The sequence below is a fragment of the Xiphophorus couchianus genome, chromosome 6 (assembly GCF_001444195.1).
Source record: "Xiphophorus couchianus chromosome 6, X_couchianus-1.0, whole genome shotgun sequence".
NCBI lineage: Eukaryota > Metazoa > Chordata > Actinopteri > Cyprinodontiformes > Poeciliidae > Xiphophorus > Xiphophorus couchianus.
The window spans coordinates 20,164,922-20,182,176 of record NC_040233.1 but is presented as its reverse complement, the minus strand read 5'-3'; the positions used below and the strand labels follow the sequence as shown (position 1 = coordinate 20,182,176).

The 17,255-nt window shown below is 38.0% G+C and overlaps 1 protein-coding gene across 3 annotated transcripts; it reads left to right on the top strand.

Moving 5' to 3' along the window:
- The first annotated feature begins 1,343 nt into the window (after positions 1-1,343).
- Positions 1,344-17,139, top strand: nadkb (NAD kinase b). Of its 3 annotated transcripts, none has more exons than XM_028020085.1 (12): positions 1,344-1,461; positions 3,291-3,584; positions 3,668-3,751; positions 4,289-4,418; positions 6,075-6,183; positions 6,837-6,922; positions 7,896-7,998; positions 8,094-8,263; positions 15,172-15,271; positions 15,352-15,509; positions 16,218-16,300; positions 16,389-17,139. In XM_028020085.1, coding segments are annotated over exons 1-12 (1,479 nt in total). In that variant the 5' UTR covers positions 1,344-1,459; the 3' UTR covers positions 16,549-17,139. The 3 variants fall into 3 exon arrangements, with proteins under 3 accessions (XP_027875886.1, XP_027875887.1, XP_027875888.1); XM_028020086.1 differs by having other exon boundaries at positions 1,448-1,579; XM_028020087.1 differs by lacking the exon at positions 1,344-1,461 and adding an exon at positions 1,468-1,644.
- The last annotated feature ends 116 nt before the right edge of the window (positions 17,140-17,255 follow it).

The following is a 17,255-nucleotide window of genomic DNA, read 5'->3' as shown; positions in this document are numbered from 1 at the left end:
CCAACCCAGCATAAATCCAGAAACTCCTGTTTATCATTTAAGATTAAATAAGCGTTAACCTATAACCTGCAATACCCTTAATGGCCACTAGGTGCTGGTGGGTTGTTGAGTAGAAAACTAAGTTCATTAATTACAAGTCAGTAAAGTAAAGTCTACCTCTGCCAATGATGTTATAACGTAAAATAAGTAATATAATATATTAAATTGGCAGGAAACTCTTTCTGAATGTTTTTTATATATTTTTAATTTGTAAAATAGAGCTGATCAGACCTTTCTAGATGAAATACTTGCACTTTTTCAAACAAATAGCAAACTCACTACAGTGTGCCAGTGAACTTATAGCTATATCATGTGGTTTCCTTGCTATTTAAAATACCTCTAAGCTGACAGCAAAACCAGGCTGAAATCTGGCAACACACTCATCATTTTCCTCCAGGATCCCATTTAACCTTATTTATTTTTCTGACTAAAACGCAAAACTTAAACTCATGTGCAAACCAGTCACTCACTCAGAAACCATGACACATAGTCAATCACAAACATTTAAATGTAGTGGGAGTGTAGGGAAAAAATTAAGTGTATTTTTTTTAAAAAGGCCCCTGATAAGAATAGGTAATTTACTAATTTAAATAATATTTTTTGTATGTAGTTATTAGAAATGTACTTATTTTAAATCTCGATTGAATTTGCTTCAGCACTGTAGTAAATGTTTACAGCTGCTTGTTGAACACTAACAATTAATATCAAACAACAAGGGTTTCCTATTAGTTTTATCTTATTGAAACTTGAAATTTGAACTGCTAAAGTTACAAATAAAATGTTTTTCAGAAATACTTGGAAATGTGGATTTCCAGCATAAATTTTAAACCCTTTAGAGCTTTTAAGATGTCTTTTTAAAAAAATATCTATATATATACGTAGTGAGGAATAAATTATAACTACCACACATTATTCCCACTTCGAATGACTAAAATCAAACACATGCGTTACACATGATGAGAACATCACAGCTTGGCATTTTGTGGGAGTTTTGCCCTTTTCAAGCCTCAAACATTCAGCTTGGTGTGTTACTGACTGCTGACATGAGAGTAAACACCAGGGGAATATCAAAAGAAGATTGTTATTACATTTTATTTATGCATTACACTGAATCAAGTTAGTCATTGTGTGCAAAATACGAGTGATGCACTTGCTTTCCAATAATTACTCTGTTAGCTGTAGGTGTAACACAGTTAACCTTAACAAAACGGATCTACTCCTTTTTACAATCCGCTGCATTGCTATTTTTTATATTTTCTTTTCTTTTTTTGGCAAAAGAACATGCAGTATCTTCTGGTACTGATTCCAGTTTCTGTAACACTGCGTGTAGTTCTGAGCGTGGCCAGCTGGGGCAAACATGGCGCTGTAACGCGTAGTGGTCACCCGCAACAGCTTCCTGTGACGTCATATCGCTCCTGCTATGTAAATCTTTCTTTTTTTAATGTCTCTTCTTTAAATATACTGTCGTTATTTTCTGCATGCATCCTTGCCTGTCGTGTCCCCGGGTCGACATGAGCTTTGTTTAGTAGTCTGTGGAAAAGTAAGGCGTCACTTCGTTCAGTTTTGCTGCGTTTCCTGACGGCTAGCTAGCTGAGCTATTGCTAGGTAACGGTATCTGTCAGTGATTTGTGAGTGACAGCAGATAATCCGGGCGGTACAGTCATTACTGGAGCGCAGTACTTTACACAACAAGGTTGTCTGACTCAAACTGGGACAAAAGTAGCTCCAGTTTGTCCGGTTAGACTATAAATACACCTGTCTAGTATTTGGTCTGAAACGCCTACGTTGATAATAATACGTAAAATGATTGGTGTGTTGCTTCTTTTTCGATGAATGGGACGCATATTTCATGTTTGTCAGATTTCTCTCTTTTAGTTTTTATGCTCTTTTTGGTCACGCTTTAAGGTTAATTAAACTCATTTTAATAGGAAATGTAGAACGCAGATTTAAAATGTTCATTTCTTTTCTCAAGAGCAAAAATCTATCCAAACCCTCCCTATCCTAAGTAATAAAGTAGTTTCTCACTAAACCTAAAATCTGCTACCTGTTTTCTAACCGACCGTAGAGGAATATGGTGCACATATTTTTATTGCAGAATTGTTTTAATTAAACTCAAAAATACTTTATTTGGTCCAAAGGGAAATTAAATGTCTTCCTAACTCATAACTTCCAAGTATCTTCAAAGAGTTGTTGTGGAAGGTGATGGTGTGTGCAGAAGAATCTCCAGTAGCAGGCTGTCTTGCAACTCTTGCAAACTGCCTCTAACTGAAGACTGTTAATGTAGAGTTCAATACTGATTCAGCAGAAATGGTACTTCACAGTAACATGTCCTGGATGACACCATCAGGCGTCTGCAAGCACTGTTAACCCATTTCATTTGCTTTTGTTTGTTTTTACTTCAGATTTAATGAGCTGCAGAGCCGTCTGGTTGGCTAAATTACAAAAAAGTAATTTTTGGGAAGAATGAATTCCCAAAAAAGTCTTGGGGATACTATTTATATGTTTTTTGTTTTTTAGTTTGGTCCGCAGTGTTTTTAACCTTTATATATATATATTTGACCCTGTTTCTTTTTTGTTGTTGAGTCAGGGTTCATGATCTGATCTTATTGAAGGAAAGTGAGGTCTGCAGTGCTTTATATGTTGTTGAGGGTTCTTTGGGATAAATTAAGGCGAATATTTGGTAGAGTGGTCAAAAATTCTTTAGTGTTTTCTCTATTTGGTTATTAGTGGGTCTTACTGTAGTTCATTTAAGTCACAAAGACATAAAATGGTTTCATAACCCTTTCCAGACAGTTCATTAGGACCATTATACATAGGGAAAAAACAGAAGGAGTTAGTGTCTGCCAAAAAAGAGAAATTTTGAGAATAATCTCAGAAAATTTCTGGAAAAAACTTGGAAATTTTTGAGTTTGAAAAGTCAGTTGGAATAAAAAAATAATTAATTTTTAAATTAATCTTGAAACTTTTCTAGAAAAAAACGTTGAAATTTCTGCATTTTCTCACTCAGAAATTTCCCCCAAAAAATCTCTAGAAAATGTCTGAAATTAATCAGAAAAATTTTATGGAGTTTTATGGCAAAAATTTACACCCCCCCCCTTTTTTTTGTTTGCAATGCTCCTAATGTGGCGTTGCAGATATATGTCAATAAGCCTCTCATTATGTCATTATTATTTTTTCTGCATAGGACCTGGTGTCTGTAGCTTTTCTCCCTTAATCTTAATAGATTAAATAAAGCGCTCTTTGTTTTTCAGGATGGAGAACTCAGAGGCCGGTCTGTCATCGAGGTCTCTTCCAGCGTTGGACCGGAGCGTGTCGAGATCCTCCGGCTGTCCTGATCAGCAGCCGGACTCGACCAGGTCCTCAAAGCACAGGGACCAACCGTCCAGGTCACCTAGGAGACGGAGGGAGGGGAAGAGGTCACAGCAGCGGGGGGATGATCACGAGCACCGGCTGTGGGAGATGGAGCGGCGGAGGTTGCCAGGCCAACACGAGCACTTGGAGCCCGCCGGTTCATCGTGCGGCGCAGCGGAAAGCTCTCCTAAGAGGTCTGTGCTCCAGGTGGCTCAGTGTCTGCTGCTCCAAACATGAGGTGATGTTAACTCCTCCTTTTTTATCCTCTTCCTCACAGGAGAGCTCACTTTCTGCATGGACCGTATCCAGCCACTCACTTTGGACCCAAAGCCTGCATTCTCCCCAACCCAACTTCAGTCATGTAAGCATGAGGCTGCGAAATAAGCTGAACTTTGTGTACACTGACTGCTTGTTAGATCAATGGCACAGAGATGTTTGTGCAACTGAGTTAGATAAGAGAAAGTAAGAACGTGTTTGGCTCGTTTTAAAGCAGTCTGGTTAACTTTACTGTCAGCTGTTCTGAAATGATTTGGGTCTGAACACATACCGCTGGAATAATCATTACAATGCCTACTGTTTACCACACAAACAAGAGGAAAGACAAATGGTAAAAGGAGGAGAGGACATTTTTATTGTTGTATTTGGAATTTGACCTGGATCCTCTGCTGCAGCTAAGAGTCACAGCAGTTAATGAACGACTATACTTCTCAGAAATGTGGAATAATCTTTATTTTATTCAGAAAATATGGTATGTGTGGAACATTTGCTCTGGTAGTTAAAATTTTCCTCTTTGTATCTTGTTGCTGACAAAGGGTCATGGTGTTGCACTGTAGATTTCTGTGTTTGTTTCCTTGTGTGTGTGTGTGTGTGTGTGTAATATTTTTCCTATGTGTCCCAGGCACATCCAGGACCCGGTCAGTCAGAGGCTCACCTGGAACAAAGCTCCGGTCAACGTGCTCGTCATCAGGAAGATCAGGGACGAGAGTCTGGTCGAGCCTTTCAAAGAGCTCTGCAGGTTTCTAGTAGAAGTACGAGACGGATGTGTTGATCAAACACGCAGTGGTTAATTCAAGTACTGTGTAAACATGCAGAACTCTGAAGAGTAGTCACACACTTTGCACTTTTTCACCTCTTATTACGTTGCAATTACAGATTTTAATGTTTTTAATGGGGGATTTAATGCCATAGGCCAAATAGAGTGACATAATTGTGAATTGGAAGTAAAAAAAATGTAATGTGCTTTGCATTTTTATTTCTTTGTTTTTCTTCTATTTCACAATTATGCACCTCTTTGTGTTGGATTACCATAGGAGTCAGCAATATTTTCCATTCAAACAGCCACGTTTCACTCAGCTGCAACAAAATAAAACCTTCCTAAAACCACAAAAAATGATTTTCTAAATATATACTACATAAAATGTTTTATTTATGAAAGCTAACAAAAATTAAACTAAAATGTATTTCTATTTACAGATATTAAAACAAAATGAATCCTCTCTTACAAGAGGGAAAAAAACAATTTCCTATATGGAAAAAGAAGATTTTTTTTTTACTTTTAAAAGCTCGTTGTAGATATTGTTTGCAGATTTTGCATAAAAACATCTCAAATTACCATCTCTAATTGCATCCATAATCAAAAACATTTCGTTTTTGGTTTTGTAAGTGCCACAGTTGACTCCCGAGTTACCACATAAAGTCCAGCAAGAAACAAAATGCAGTGCATGCAGTAGTGTTTTCTGGTTTTGTATTCTATGTAAACCATACAGTTAAGTTTATGTCAGCTTGGTGTTTGCACATTAACATAACATTTCCAGTTAAAATCTGGTGCAATTTAATAAAAGAAGTAAATCTAAGATATATACTCAAACACCAGTATATGCTTTATAAAAAGACAGAATGGATTTCCTAAACCTTTACATGCATGTTGCATACATAACAAAGACACAACAAGTACTCCTGAAATGAGACAAGATACAGGAGCTTGTATTAAGTAAAAAAAATTAAAAATCCTTAAATTAGATTTGTTAAAAAGTGGTAGATCCACTGGCAGATTATTTCACTCATAATATGGTAAAAATGTTTTGTTAAGAGTGAAACTGCAACTTTTTTGTCAATATTAAGGAATTATTGACTTAAAACAAGCTCCTATATCTCTCAAATTTACTTGCAAGTTAGTTTTGTCTTATTTCAAGTGTACAAAGACATTTGCAGTAGAAACTAGACAAAATACTTCTTTGTGCACCATGGTGGGGTACTTTGTACAAGCTTTTTGAAGCGCCACCTTAATATTTGGAGGTGGTTACTTTATCGCTTTTTTGCTTTTTATTTTAATATCTGGACAGAATCTTCTGTTCATTCTTTGAGAAGAGTCCCTCTGCCAAGCGCAGAAGGTTAAACCTCTTCGCCTCCACTGAACATGAGTTCCTGCTGAGGAATTTGTGGTGCCAAAGAGCAGCAGGATCTAACCACCATCAATCCAGGAAATGTTTCAGACAAGCAGAGGAACGCTCCAGTCTGGTCTCCTGCAGCTGCGGCGCATTTTAACCACATGTTTCTAAAACCAGACGTTCAGAGCCGACCTGCAAGTCGACATGTTTGTATTTCATCCAAACACCACCACGCTGAGCCGCAAGCTAACAGTGTGCGATTCGGTGTTGTGGCTAAAGTGTGTACTTGTGCTTCAGGAGAAGCAGATGATGGTGTATGTGGAGCGCAGGGTAGCAGACGACGCCACGCTGTCGAAGGACGAGGCCTTCGGCTCCATCCGCAATCAGCTCTGCACCTTCAGAGAGGGTGAGACATCTGGGCGTCTCATAGCAAAGCCATGCAAGCTGTCTGTGACGCAACACTGCCATGCAAAAATATTCACTTCAAAGAGTTCTGCTGATTATATCTCTGTACAAATGTAAATATAAATGATGCTGTGACATTCAAATCAGAAAACTGTTATAATAATACTGCTCTTATTTAAATATTTTACAGAATTAGCACATTTAGAAGCACCACTAAATTAACTTTATGGATGTTTTGTCTCTTTGTTTGACCTGGATCTGACGCCAAATAAAACCGTGGCTCCTCTTTTTATTTAACGTTTTAAAAGCGAAACAAAGTTATCAAAGATCGGAAACTGATATTAACATTTTGCATCTGATTTGGGGAAAATATAGATCAGTACTGCACTCTACGTAGTGCAGTTTTTTTAAGGTGTCAAAACAAGAAAATAAATCATCTTTTTTCCCACTGCCTGACTGGAAGCCATTTTCACCATTGTGTTGTTTCGTGATTTGTGGGAGAATTTGAAATGTTCAAGTTTTTGGTCGGAAAAATTAATTGCTAATTTTTCCAACTTGGAGATTGAACGCAGTGAAGATGAGTTTGATGTCGTTCCCAAATCCAAAATTCAACATCACAATGACAAGTTTTATTTGTAATGTTTGTGACTTCAGGTTATGACGATATCTCTGACTGCATCGACCTGATCATTTGTCTGGGTGGCGATGGGACGCTGCTTTATGCCTCTTCTCTCTTTCAGGTATTGATACTTTGATCAAATGAGATGGATGCAAGATATTATCTGCATGTTCTTCTGTAAGAAAAACATGCAGTGTTGATGTATATTTATCTCATTAGTTGACAAGATTAATAATGTTAAACAAGATTAAGGAGCTTTTATCTCAGTTTTTGTGAATAAGAAAGTTTTTCTTCAGTCTGCTTAGATTTCTGGATTTAGTTTTTCATTTTTACCATAATTTTCCTTTAGCCTAAAATAACATTCAGGAGATGTTATTGCAAAAGCAAAGCAATCTGAAGAAAAGCCAAATAATTTGCAATGTAGGAGATCTTTTCAGAAACATAATTACTGAGTAATTATGCTATAAAATCACTTTTTCTACATTTTTCTCCTGATCAAATTACGTTTAGGAAACTTCTGTTGTTTAAAACTTAGTTTAGCACATCACAGAATCCACTAATTTTACTTTCTGTATTTTAACGATGTCTCTCAGGAGTTTTGCATGTTTCTTGTGCATCACTTATCACAGTGGTTCTCAAATGGGGGTACGCGTACCCCTGGGGGTACGTGGCGGTACTGCAGGGGGTACGTGAAGCTTTTCAAAATATCTTTAAAAAATCAGTAGGCTCCTCATAATAAGTCTTGGGAAAAATTATTTTGTAAAAAGTTCAATAAAATATAAATGTGTGTTCATGCACTGAATTTTATATTCAGTATTTACAGGGTATTTACAGCACTGTACCTCTTTTTTATTCCAAAAATGTTTTGCCCGTGTCAGGGGGTACTTGACTAAAAATATATTTTTAAGGGGGTACATCACTGAAAAAAGTTTGAGAACCACTGACTTATCATCACAGATGTGACAGAAGGGTTTTAGTTTAAAATATTTTCACAGCAACTGAATTTGAACAGATTTTGCTGATATTTTGTACTGCAGACTCTCTTGTTCAGAAAAGTTTTGACGCCAACAGATTTCCTGTTTCTTCCTCTCCAGGGCAGCGTCCCGCCAGTGATGGCGTTCCACCTCGGCTCGCTGGGTTTCCTGACGCCCTTCAAGTTTGAGTCGTACAGAACCGAAGTGGCCAAAGTGTTGGAAGGTAAAGCGAAACTATCCGTGAAACTTGTAAGCAATCCGTTCAATCAAGACGCACAAAATCTAAGGAGCTGGGTGTGTTGTGCTGTGGGGTCAAAGGCAACGCGGCCATCACTCTGCGCAGCCGTCTGAAGGTGAAGGTGGTGAAGGATATGCTTCAGAGGACGGGGCAGCAGCCGGAGAGCAGAGAGCCGCAGATGGAGCATAACGGCCTGCTTCCTCATGGACACACCAACAGCGAGGCTGGGAAGGTCACCCTGCAGCTGCAGGTGAGAGGTCGCTGTTTACATACTGAGCTTGTTTAATGCAATGTTTTTGTTTTATTTTTAATGAGAAAATTAGGATAACATCAATGTTTCTTGGATTCATATCTCAAAAAGGGAGAATAAATTGTTTTATTTTTAGATATATTGGCCCCAACATTGGTGTCGGCAGATATTAGTCACTTTTTAACATATCAGTATCAGTCTGGTAAATAAAAGCAGGCCGATATTAACAACCAATATTTGTTAATATCATCTTGTTACCATTTGTTTCTGACCATTTTCTTTCCACGGCAGAGAAATATATGTAATATTGGTAAATATTGGTTATTGGCCATAGCAGCAGTATTAAAATATAATTATTATTCTTATTTCTATTACTAAAACTTCATACAAGCTTTCTAAAAAAAATTAAGTAAAATACTTTTTTTTATGAGTTTACGAGTAGCTAATAAACTACGGTTGTTACTTTAGTAAATGATTATTTAGATGATTGATTATTTGAAAACATTTTTTTGGCACATTCTGCATATTTTTTATTTAAGCTTTATGATACAGACATTTTTTCTTCATTTAAATCCAAAATGTATACTTTGTAAATAGTTTTAGTTTAATTTCTGCTCTGAGTGTGTTGTTTTTTAACCAAATGACCTTTTTGAGACTGATTACTCCAGTTAACGATTAATCAATTACTAAATTAATTGACAAATATCTCAATAAGTGATTCATCACGATTAATCCGATTAATCGTTTCAGCGCTTCTGACATCCAGGCTAAAAGACAGGGATATTAATGTGTAATTGCAAACATGTAACTGTGTTCAATATTTTTCTCTTTATTAACAATTTCCATATAATTTAAATGGCTGTTTTTACCATCAACCCCATGATGGTTAAAACAGCCATGAAGTTGCAGTTTGTTGTTGGGATTAACCCACATTTGCAATACTCTTCTATTTATGTTCTATATTCATTATTTAGCATCTTAGTTACTAAGTTATTTATCAGGCTTGGGCACTAAAGATGGTGAAAGTCCATCCAACTGGCCAAATATTTTATCTTCAAGCAGAATCTGAATGTATTGGAGCTGTAACATAACAGCTTTGCCTTCTCTAATCTGATCTCTGGCTTGAAAAAGGAAGTATGGCGTATTTCTATTCAAAGGCACGTTTTGTACATGAGCCACCTGCTGTGGGAGTGAGTGTTTCCTCCACCCAAATTGATAAATCCGGGAATGAATGTCAGATGTTTGATTAAAAAGGCCCATTGTTATTCCTTGTAATTGTGAAAACGTATTCCTGATTTTTCCTCTTGTTTTTTCCTGTGCCTTCACTTGATCTGGACGAACCACATTCCTGAAGAGCCGTAGCTCCTTATTTCACAGGTGCTTTGTGTATTTATTTGTAATTACAATGACTCACCGACCACAGCTGCGAGCGGTCCTCCTCCTGTTGCTGTGTTGACCTTCACTCTCTCCACATTTTAAGTCTCTTTAACTGCTGGAACATCGTCCACGGATCGTCTGCAGCTTTTTGTGATTTATCTCAGACTGTAAGCTGATCTATCTCTGCTGCTGCCTAGCAACTAGCAAAACTTTTCCTCCTTATGTTGCTGACTCTTATGGCAACTTTTTCTAATTAAGGTTGCGTTCACACTGTAGCCTGAAGTGACTCAATTCCTTTCCTTTTGACGTAATGCGACCTGTATCTGACCTTTTCATGACAGTCTGAACAACTCAAGCCGGATTCCTTTCGAATGCGACCCAGGCCACAGGATATCTGAAACGTATCCGATTCAAATGTGATTTAACGTTCAGCTCACATTCATCCGACCTGAACGTCATTGATACTCGACAAACGTCACTCTGCGCCCTGATACACGCAGGCGGGAAGGAAAACAACAACCATAGCGGAGTGTAATGTGGATTAAGTTGTTACTGTACTGGCTCCGGTCGGACAACAACCTTAAAATCGTAAGTTATGCTCCGCAGTTAGCATCCATGTTTACTTCCGCTAACACTGAGCACTACTTCTTCTTCATGGCGTTTGGCAAAACACGCCAAACGCCATGTGTGTTTGGCGCGCCCTCTATGTGTGACGTTATGGCGCTCTCTACTGCGCATGGGGGACACTTTCAGTTCACACTGGAGATCACGTAAACAAGTCGCATATTTTGGAAGTGGGAACGACCACAGCAAAAAAACAGAAAATCCGATTTGACAAAAAAAATCGGAATTGGGTCACTTCAGGCTGCAGTGTGAACGTGGTTTTGATTTCAGAGTCACAAAATGTATTTTAGGCTGGATGATGTAAGCAACACCACAGGTAGTTTGAGTAAAAATGAAAGATTATAAAATAATATGTTAAAATACTGCATAGAATAAGTAAAATAAATGTCTAAAACCAACAAAACAAAAAGGTTTCTTACTTTGTTGCCTGACTCATAGTCCAACAGTGTGTAAATTTATAGTTTATTGTTATTATCTACACGCTTCTGATTTAAAATGGTATTACACAACATACTCCAATTACCTTGACAGGATGAAATTAATTATTAATCTATGACTCTGACCAATGCCGACTTGTTATATTCTCTATCTTTAAAGCTCAAAAGGGAAGAAACAGAACCACTATGCTGTTCTCTGTTTAGCCTTTCTGTTATCCGCTAAAAGTCTTGCTCTCATTCAGCCTGAAATGTCCTGACATGTTGCTAAAACAGCTTTTAAGATGGCTTTTCAGTCCTTTGTGTTTTCAATAACTTAACACTGAAAATCACTACATTTGAGCTGATCAGATGGAGATCTTCGGTTTGAGCTTCAGACCAATCTGTTCCCAGTCACTTGTCGTTTTCTCTGTGCATCTCTAACAATTGAGAGTTAATGTAGTGTTTGTGCAGCAGCCTACTTTATTGTCAAAGTTCTTTTTACTGCAGAATAAATGCAGAACATTTCTTTGAATCCAATAAAGTCTTGGTTTAGCTCCTCTGACCCTGCGGTTTCGTGACAAAGAGCTCATGCGACCACAGGCTGACGGAGCGAGCTGTTGGGATTTCAGTGTTAACCTCAGAAGCGTTCGTGTGCGCACAGAGAACATGTGTATGGGTCAGCGAGGGAACATCCACCCGGTCTCCATGATGACCGTCATAACAAAGCTCTCGCCGCACACACGGGAGAGAACGCTGGATGTTGTGAAGTTCTGTTGAGCCTGTTTCCATGGAGACAGTGGCGTCAAAAGCGGAGTCGTCACCAAATGGGTATTTAATGATTCCTGATGCTCTCAGTCTGGCACAGAGTGTAACTAAACAACACGCCTGACTGCACGCGCTCGCGCACCTGTCTGTGTTTTGTCAGTTTCTGCTCGGCTCCCTCCGCCCCGTCGCCTCGCTCCAGAGGGGTTTTTCTTACCTTTTTTTTTTGTTCTCATCAGTGAAGTACAGTGATAAATTGTTTTTACTGCTCTCTGAACCCCACTTATACCCTCACATTACATCACGTCTGCCGTCTCCAGCAGGCAGGATGTTTGAGTTGAGCTCTGCTGACGTCAGCACATCTGCCAGACATCACAGCTCAGCGGTGCAGAATGCCGTGTGATGGAGGTGCAGAGCGTGATTTGTTATGCGGTGGGTCCTCTGCTGGTTTCCCCCCGGGCTGTGGGACTGCAAGTCTCAGTCTGCTGGTGGAGGATTTGTTGTTTTTATTGACAGCACGAATTAAACGTAACGTCTGTGAGAGGGGATTACACTCCGCAGACTCCAGAGAACCAGGATGTGCATCAGTATCTAATTATTCATGCAGCTTTTGTTTTCAGTTTAATAAATGAAATTCATGTAGGTTTAGCTGGGTTGTTTTCCAGCTGTGACACAGATGTTGCATTTAGCAACATTTAAATGGCCCTTGTAACAGAGGGCCAAGAAAGTCTTTAGAAACCTGGGAAAGTACTGACTTTAATCATTTTCCCCCCCAGTCTGAATAAGTTTGATAAACGCAGCAAAAATACAAAATCTTACCAAGTATTTTCTTTTGTATACTTTCTAGTGCAAATGTATAGTTGAAATAAAAAAACAACAACTTAGAAGTAACTTTAAAACTTATTTTAAGTCAATAATTCCTTAATATTGATTAAAAAAAGAACTAGTTCTCCTAGCAGATTATTTTGGGGAAATGTCTTGTTGTAAGTAAAATAATCTACCAGTTGAACTAGTAGTTTGTTGTAATCAATATTAAAGACTTCTTGACTTAAAATAAGCTCCTACCTCTGGCTGAAAGGTTACTTGTAAGTTAGTTTTTTCTTAATTCAAGTGCACTGAGAAATTTGCACTAGAAACTAGACAAAAATACTTGATAAAATGTTGTGTTTTTGCAGTGGCATTAAAAAACATAGAAAACAGATTAAGATTTTGCTTCTTACTTCATGGAACAAGAGAACAAAATCACGTTTATTGTGGGATGATAATCAAAACGTAAGTTTTTGCTTCACTTTTTAATTCATTTTGCTTTAAGTGACACACATTTAAAGCAAAATGCGTGTGCATTTTAATGCGTGTGCACTTAAAGCACACGCGTGTGCATGTGGGCGCACACACGCCCACATGCACATGCCGACACGCACACGCCCACCCACTCGCACACACACACACATATGCACACGTTAAAAGATGCAAAAGATTTAGATTTACTGTTTTAATTTGGACTTTAGATGTTTTCCTTTCTGTTTTAAATTGGATCCACTGTTACTGAACTTGCTTTGAATTTTTGTTTGTTTTGGACTTTAGAAACGTTATTTACACTTTAGAATCTAATCCAGACTATTCTGGTTTTTATCTGACCCAGGTTTGGTAAATAAAAGACTATTTTAGTGCTGTGTTGTTTCTTAAATTGTGTGGCAAAAATAATACTAAAACTAATCTATTTTGTAATCAAATATAAATAATATAATAAAAACTGATTAAATGAGTCTGGAAAAGTAAGAGATAACTAAATAGTCATTTTCTTTTATCTCTCTAGAATATTTATTAGCATAACAAGCCTATTTTGTTCCAGTTTTACTCTGAGTCAAATTAATGAGCAAATTTAATAACGGTGAAATCAAACCATAAGCACCAGTTGAAATCAGCCCATCGACCTAATTTGCAGAGCGATTGCTAACAGATCATGTCTCATGACATGAGACATGATCTCATGTCTCATGTGTATGGGTCGGCGAGGGAACGTCCACCCGGTCTCCATGGTAAAAGGTTAGTAACCATCGCTAACCTTTTGTTAGCGATGGTTACCTCCAGAGAAAAGCATGCAGCATCATTGCTTTGTGTCAAAATGACCTCAGATGGGAGGAGATTGCAGTCAGGAATATTTATTGTGGAAGAACATCAAAAACTTAAATGTGAGGGTAAGAAGGGGTCAGTATGAGATCCACAGTGTTTACACAAACATTTTAAAAGAAAACGCATTACAAGGCCTGACTGATTGTATTTGAAACAGAAAAGTATCATTTACTTCTCTTAATGTGAAAAATTACATAGCTGATTTTTAAAGATATAATACTGTTAGACATTTATTAAATGCATAGAACTAGATCTGCAACTATCGATTATTTTAACAATTGATTAATCTGTTGATTATTCTGGTGATTAATCATATAAAAATCTTTGCATTTTGTGCTAATTTTTTATTTAACCACTTAAGCCTTTTTTGTATAATATTAGACGTACATTAAAAGATGTAAATAAACAAACGATTCAATTCATTTTTCAATTGAGAAAATAAACATTTTATTGCCTACATTACCAAAACAGCATTCCTTAGTGAATTAAAAGCTGGTCAAACTAAAACTATGCAATCGACAAAGGTGCTTTTAATCTTCTGGAAAAGTATGAAATGGTTCTTTTCTATTTTTATCTCTTTACAAGGAGATTTATTAGCACAACAAGCCTATTTTGTTCCAGTTTTGAGTCAAAACTGGAACAAATCTACTATATATATATGTATATATACTGCTCAAAAAAATAAAGGGAACACTCAAATAACACATCCTACATCTGAATGAAAGAAATATTCTCATTGAATACTTTGTTCTGTACAAAGTTCCATTTGCACAACAGCAGGTGAAATTGATTGTCAATCAGTGTTGCTTCCTACGTGGACAGTTTGATTTCACAGAAGTTTGATTTACTTGGAGTTATATTGTGTTGTTTAAGTGTTCCCTTTATTTTTTTGAGCAGTATATATATATATATACTGTATATATATGTAAAGAAAAAAGATATGCCCTGCTTATTAATAGTGGAAGAACAGATGGTGCTGTAGAAAACCTGGGACAAAATGCAGTTTAAAAAGAAATCCCAAAGTCAACGTCTTCGTTAACTTTGGGATATATATATATATCAATTATTGCTCTGAGTATGTTCTGTCAGCAATTAATTACTAAATTAGTTGATGATTATTTCAATAATCTGATTAATCCAGGGGTCTCAAACTCCAGTCCTCGAGGGCCGGTGCCCTGCAGTTTTTAGATGTGCCACAAGTACAAAACACTGGAATGAAATGGCTTAATTACCTCCTCCTTGTGTAGATCAGTTCTCCCAGCCTTGCTAATGACCTAATTATTCTATTCAGGTGTGGTGCAGCAGAGGCACATCTAAAAGTTGCAGGAAAGCGGCCCTCCAGGACTGGAGCTTGAGACCCCTGGATTAATCATTTCCTCTCTAGCGTCTATCAAACCATTGGTCTCTGAATATTAACACATTCTGGCTTCTGGCCTGTAGATGTCACTGCAGTAACATATTTAACTATAAACAGACTATTACACACACTGTACAAAATTAGCATTTTCATCAGTTTTTCTGCATATGTTTGTTAAACTTCCAGACTTAAAGGTTTTGTGGTGTTTGTGTTCCTAAAGTCCTTCTGATTTGACCCAGGTGTTAAATGAAGTGGTGGTGGATCGAGGGCCGTCTTCCTATCTGTCCAACGTTGATTTGTACCTCGATGGGCGGCTCATTACTTCAGTCCAGGGAGACGGTGAGACGAGAAAACACTTTTTTTTTCTTTTTGTTCAGCTTCATCTCAAAAGCAGAGTGAAAATGTCCCGTGTCCTCCAGGGGTGATCGTGTCCACGCCCACTGGCAGCACGGCGTACGCAGCTGCAGCAGGAGCCTCGATGATCCACCCAAACGTCCCCGCCATCATGGTCACACCCATCTGTCCACACTCCCTGTCCTTCAGGCCCATCGTGGTTCCTGCTGGAGTGGAGCTCATGGTGAGACTCTGTGTGAAGAAGCAAAGCAGAGCGAAAAGCAGGGCTTTTTATTTATGTACGTATGGAAAAAGGAGAGATTTGGGAGAAAGGTTTGTGCTATCAGATGGTATTCCATATTCCATTTATCTAAAGTTTTAATTTCATCCAGGGCCGGTACGCAACTATACCACTTAAAAATGGAGAACTCAGCAAAGAAACAGGGCATGAAGACAGAAACTCCAGCTCTGAACAGCGACAAATCAAGAGCTTACATGATTGGCAGATCAGCTGAAACACATAACATGAGAACATGTGGAGAAAACATAACAAAATGCAAGAGTAAACTAAGAAACTGAGTACGAAGGAACATATGGCAAGACCTTTCAAGCAATAATTAGTACAGAGGGCTGAACAGAATATGGCAAGACCTTATCAGAAGTAAAAAAAAAAACACAGTAGATCATGACAGGAAAAACAATAATGCAACAAAAAAATATGAAAATAGATCTAACAAAAATAACTAATATGGCAGAAACTATGAAGTATACAATCAAACCAAAAGCCAACAAACCCAAAACTCAACTGTCAGTTACTGAGCTATGGTTTGATACACAGGTGTATATAAAACATTACATGTTTTGGTCCCATATTTGTTTGACATTGAGACGAGCGCTGCCACATCTTTGTTTTTTCACTTCATCCATCTGTCTGTTTTTTGTTTGCCAACAGATCACTCTGTCCCCCGAAGCGAGGAACAACGTCTGGGTGTCGTTTGACGGCAGGAGGAGGCAGGAGATTCAGCATGGAGACTGGTACATTTTATACATTCCATCAACGCTCCTGGTCTGTTTCAGCTGCTCTCCTTACCCTCCTTCTGTTTTTTTTTTTTTCTCCTGACAGCATCAAGATCACCACGTCTTGTTACCCCGTGCCGTCCATCTGCTGCCATGACCTGGTGTACGACTGGTTCGAAAGCCTGGCGCAGTGCTTGCACTGGAACGTTCGCAAGAGGCAGGCCCGACTCGCTGACGTCTCAGACTCTTCGGACACGGAGAACTAAAAGAACGACGGCAGAGGAGATCAGGTTCGCTCCGAGATATGATCAGAAAGCACCAGACTGTGACAGAGGCAGATCAGTGTAACACTGCTGCACTGTACAGGCTGTTATAGTGAGTTTACCCCTGAGTCATAGTATCTTATTGTTTAATTTGTCGTTTTTATGAGAGCATGCAGACACCTAATGCAACATGAGCATTGAGGAGATCATAGCACTCCCCATACATAAAAAAACAGCATGCTATAGGAAAAACTTAGCATAAAAACAGCCTGAATAAATAAAACCTAAGTAGACTGAACTTCCTATTACATGTAAATTTGTACATATCGATGTCTAGTTTAAATGTATCTGTTATATTTATGTTCGTATACGTCAACAAGTTGAAAATATTACTAACGCTTACCTGAAGTTTGTGTTTGCCTGCAGCATCTAGAGCCGTCATTTTGTTTGCACTGTAGTTACGTTTGAAGCTAAAGCTGCACTCGGACTGTACAGGACTGCAGCACAGCTATGTGAATTTCATGTTTATGAAACTGACAAATAATGATGCAGAAAAAAAGCCATAATGTGAAAATAAAAAGCCTGACAACTGTTCTCTTTGTTAGCTTGATCTTTGCTTGCTAAGTCTTTAAAAGAAGGATGAAAGTTATTAGCAAAGCTATTTTGCAACCCTCTACAATGATTATGTAGCAAACCACAGAGTGCAGCAT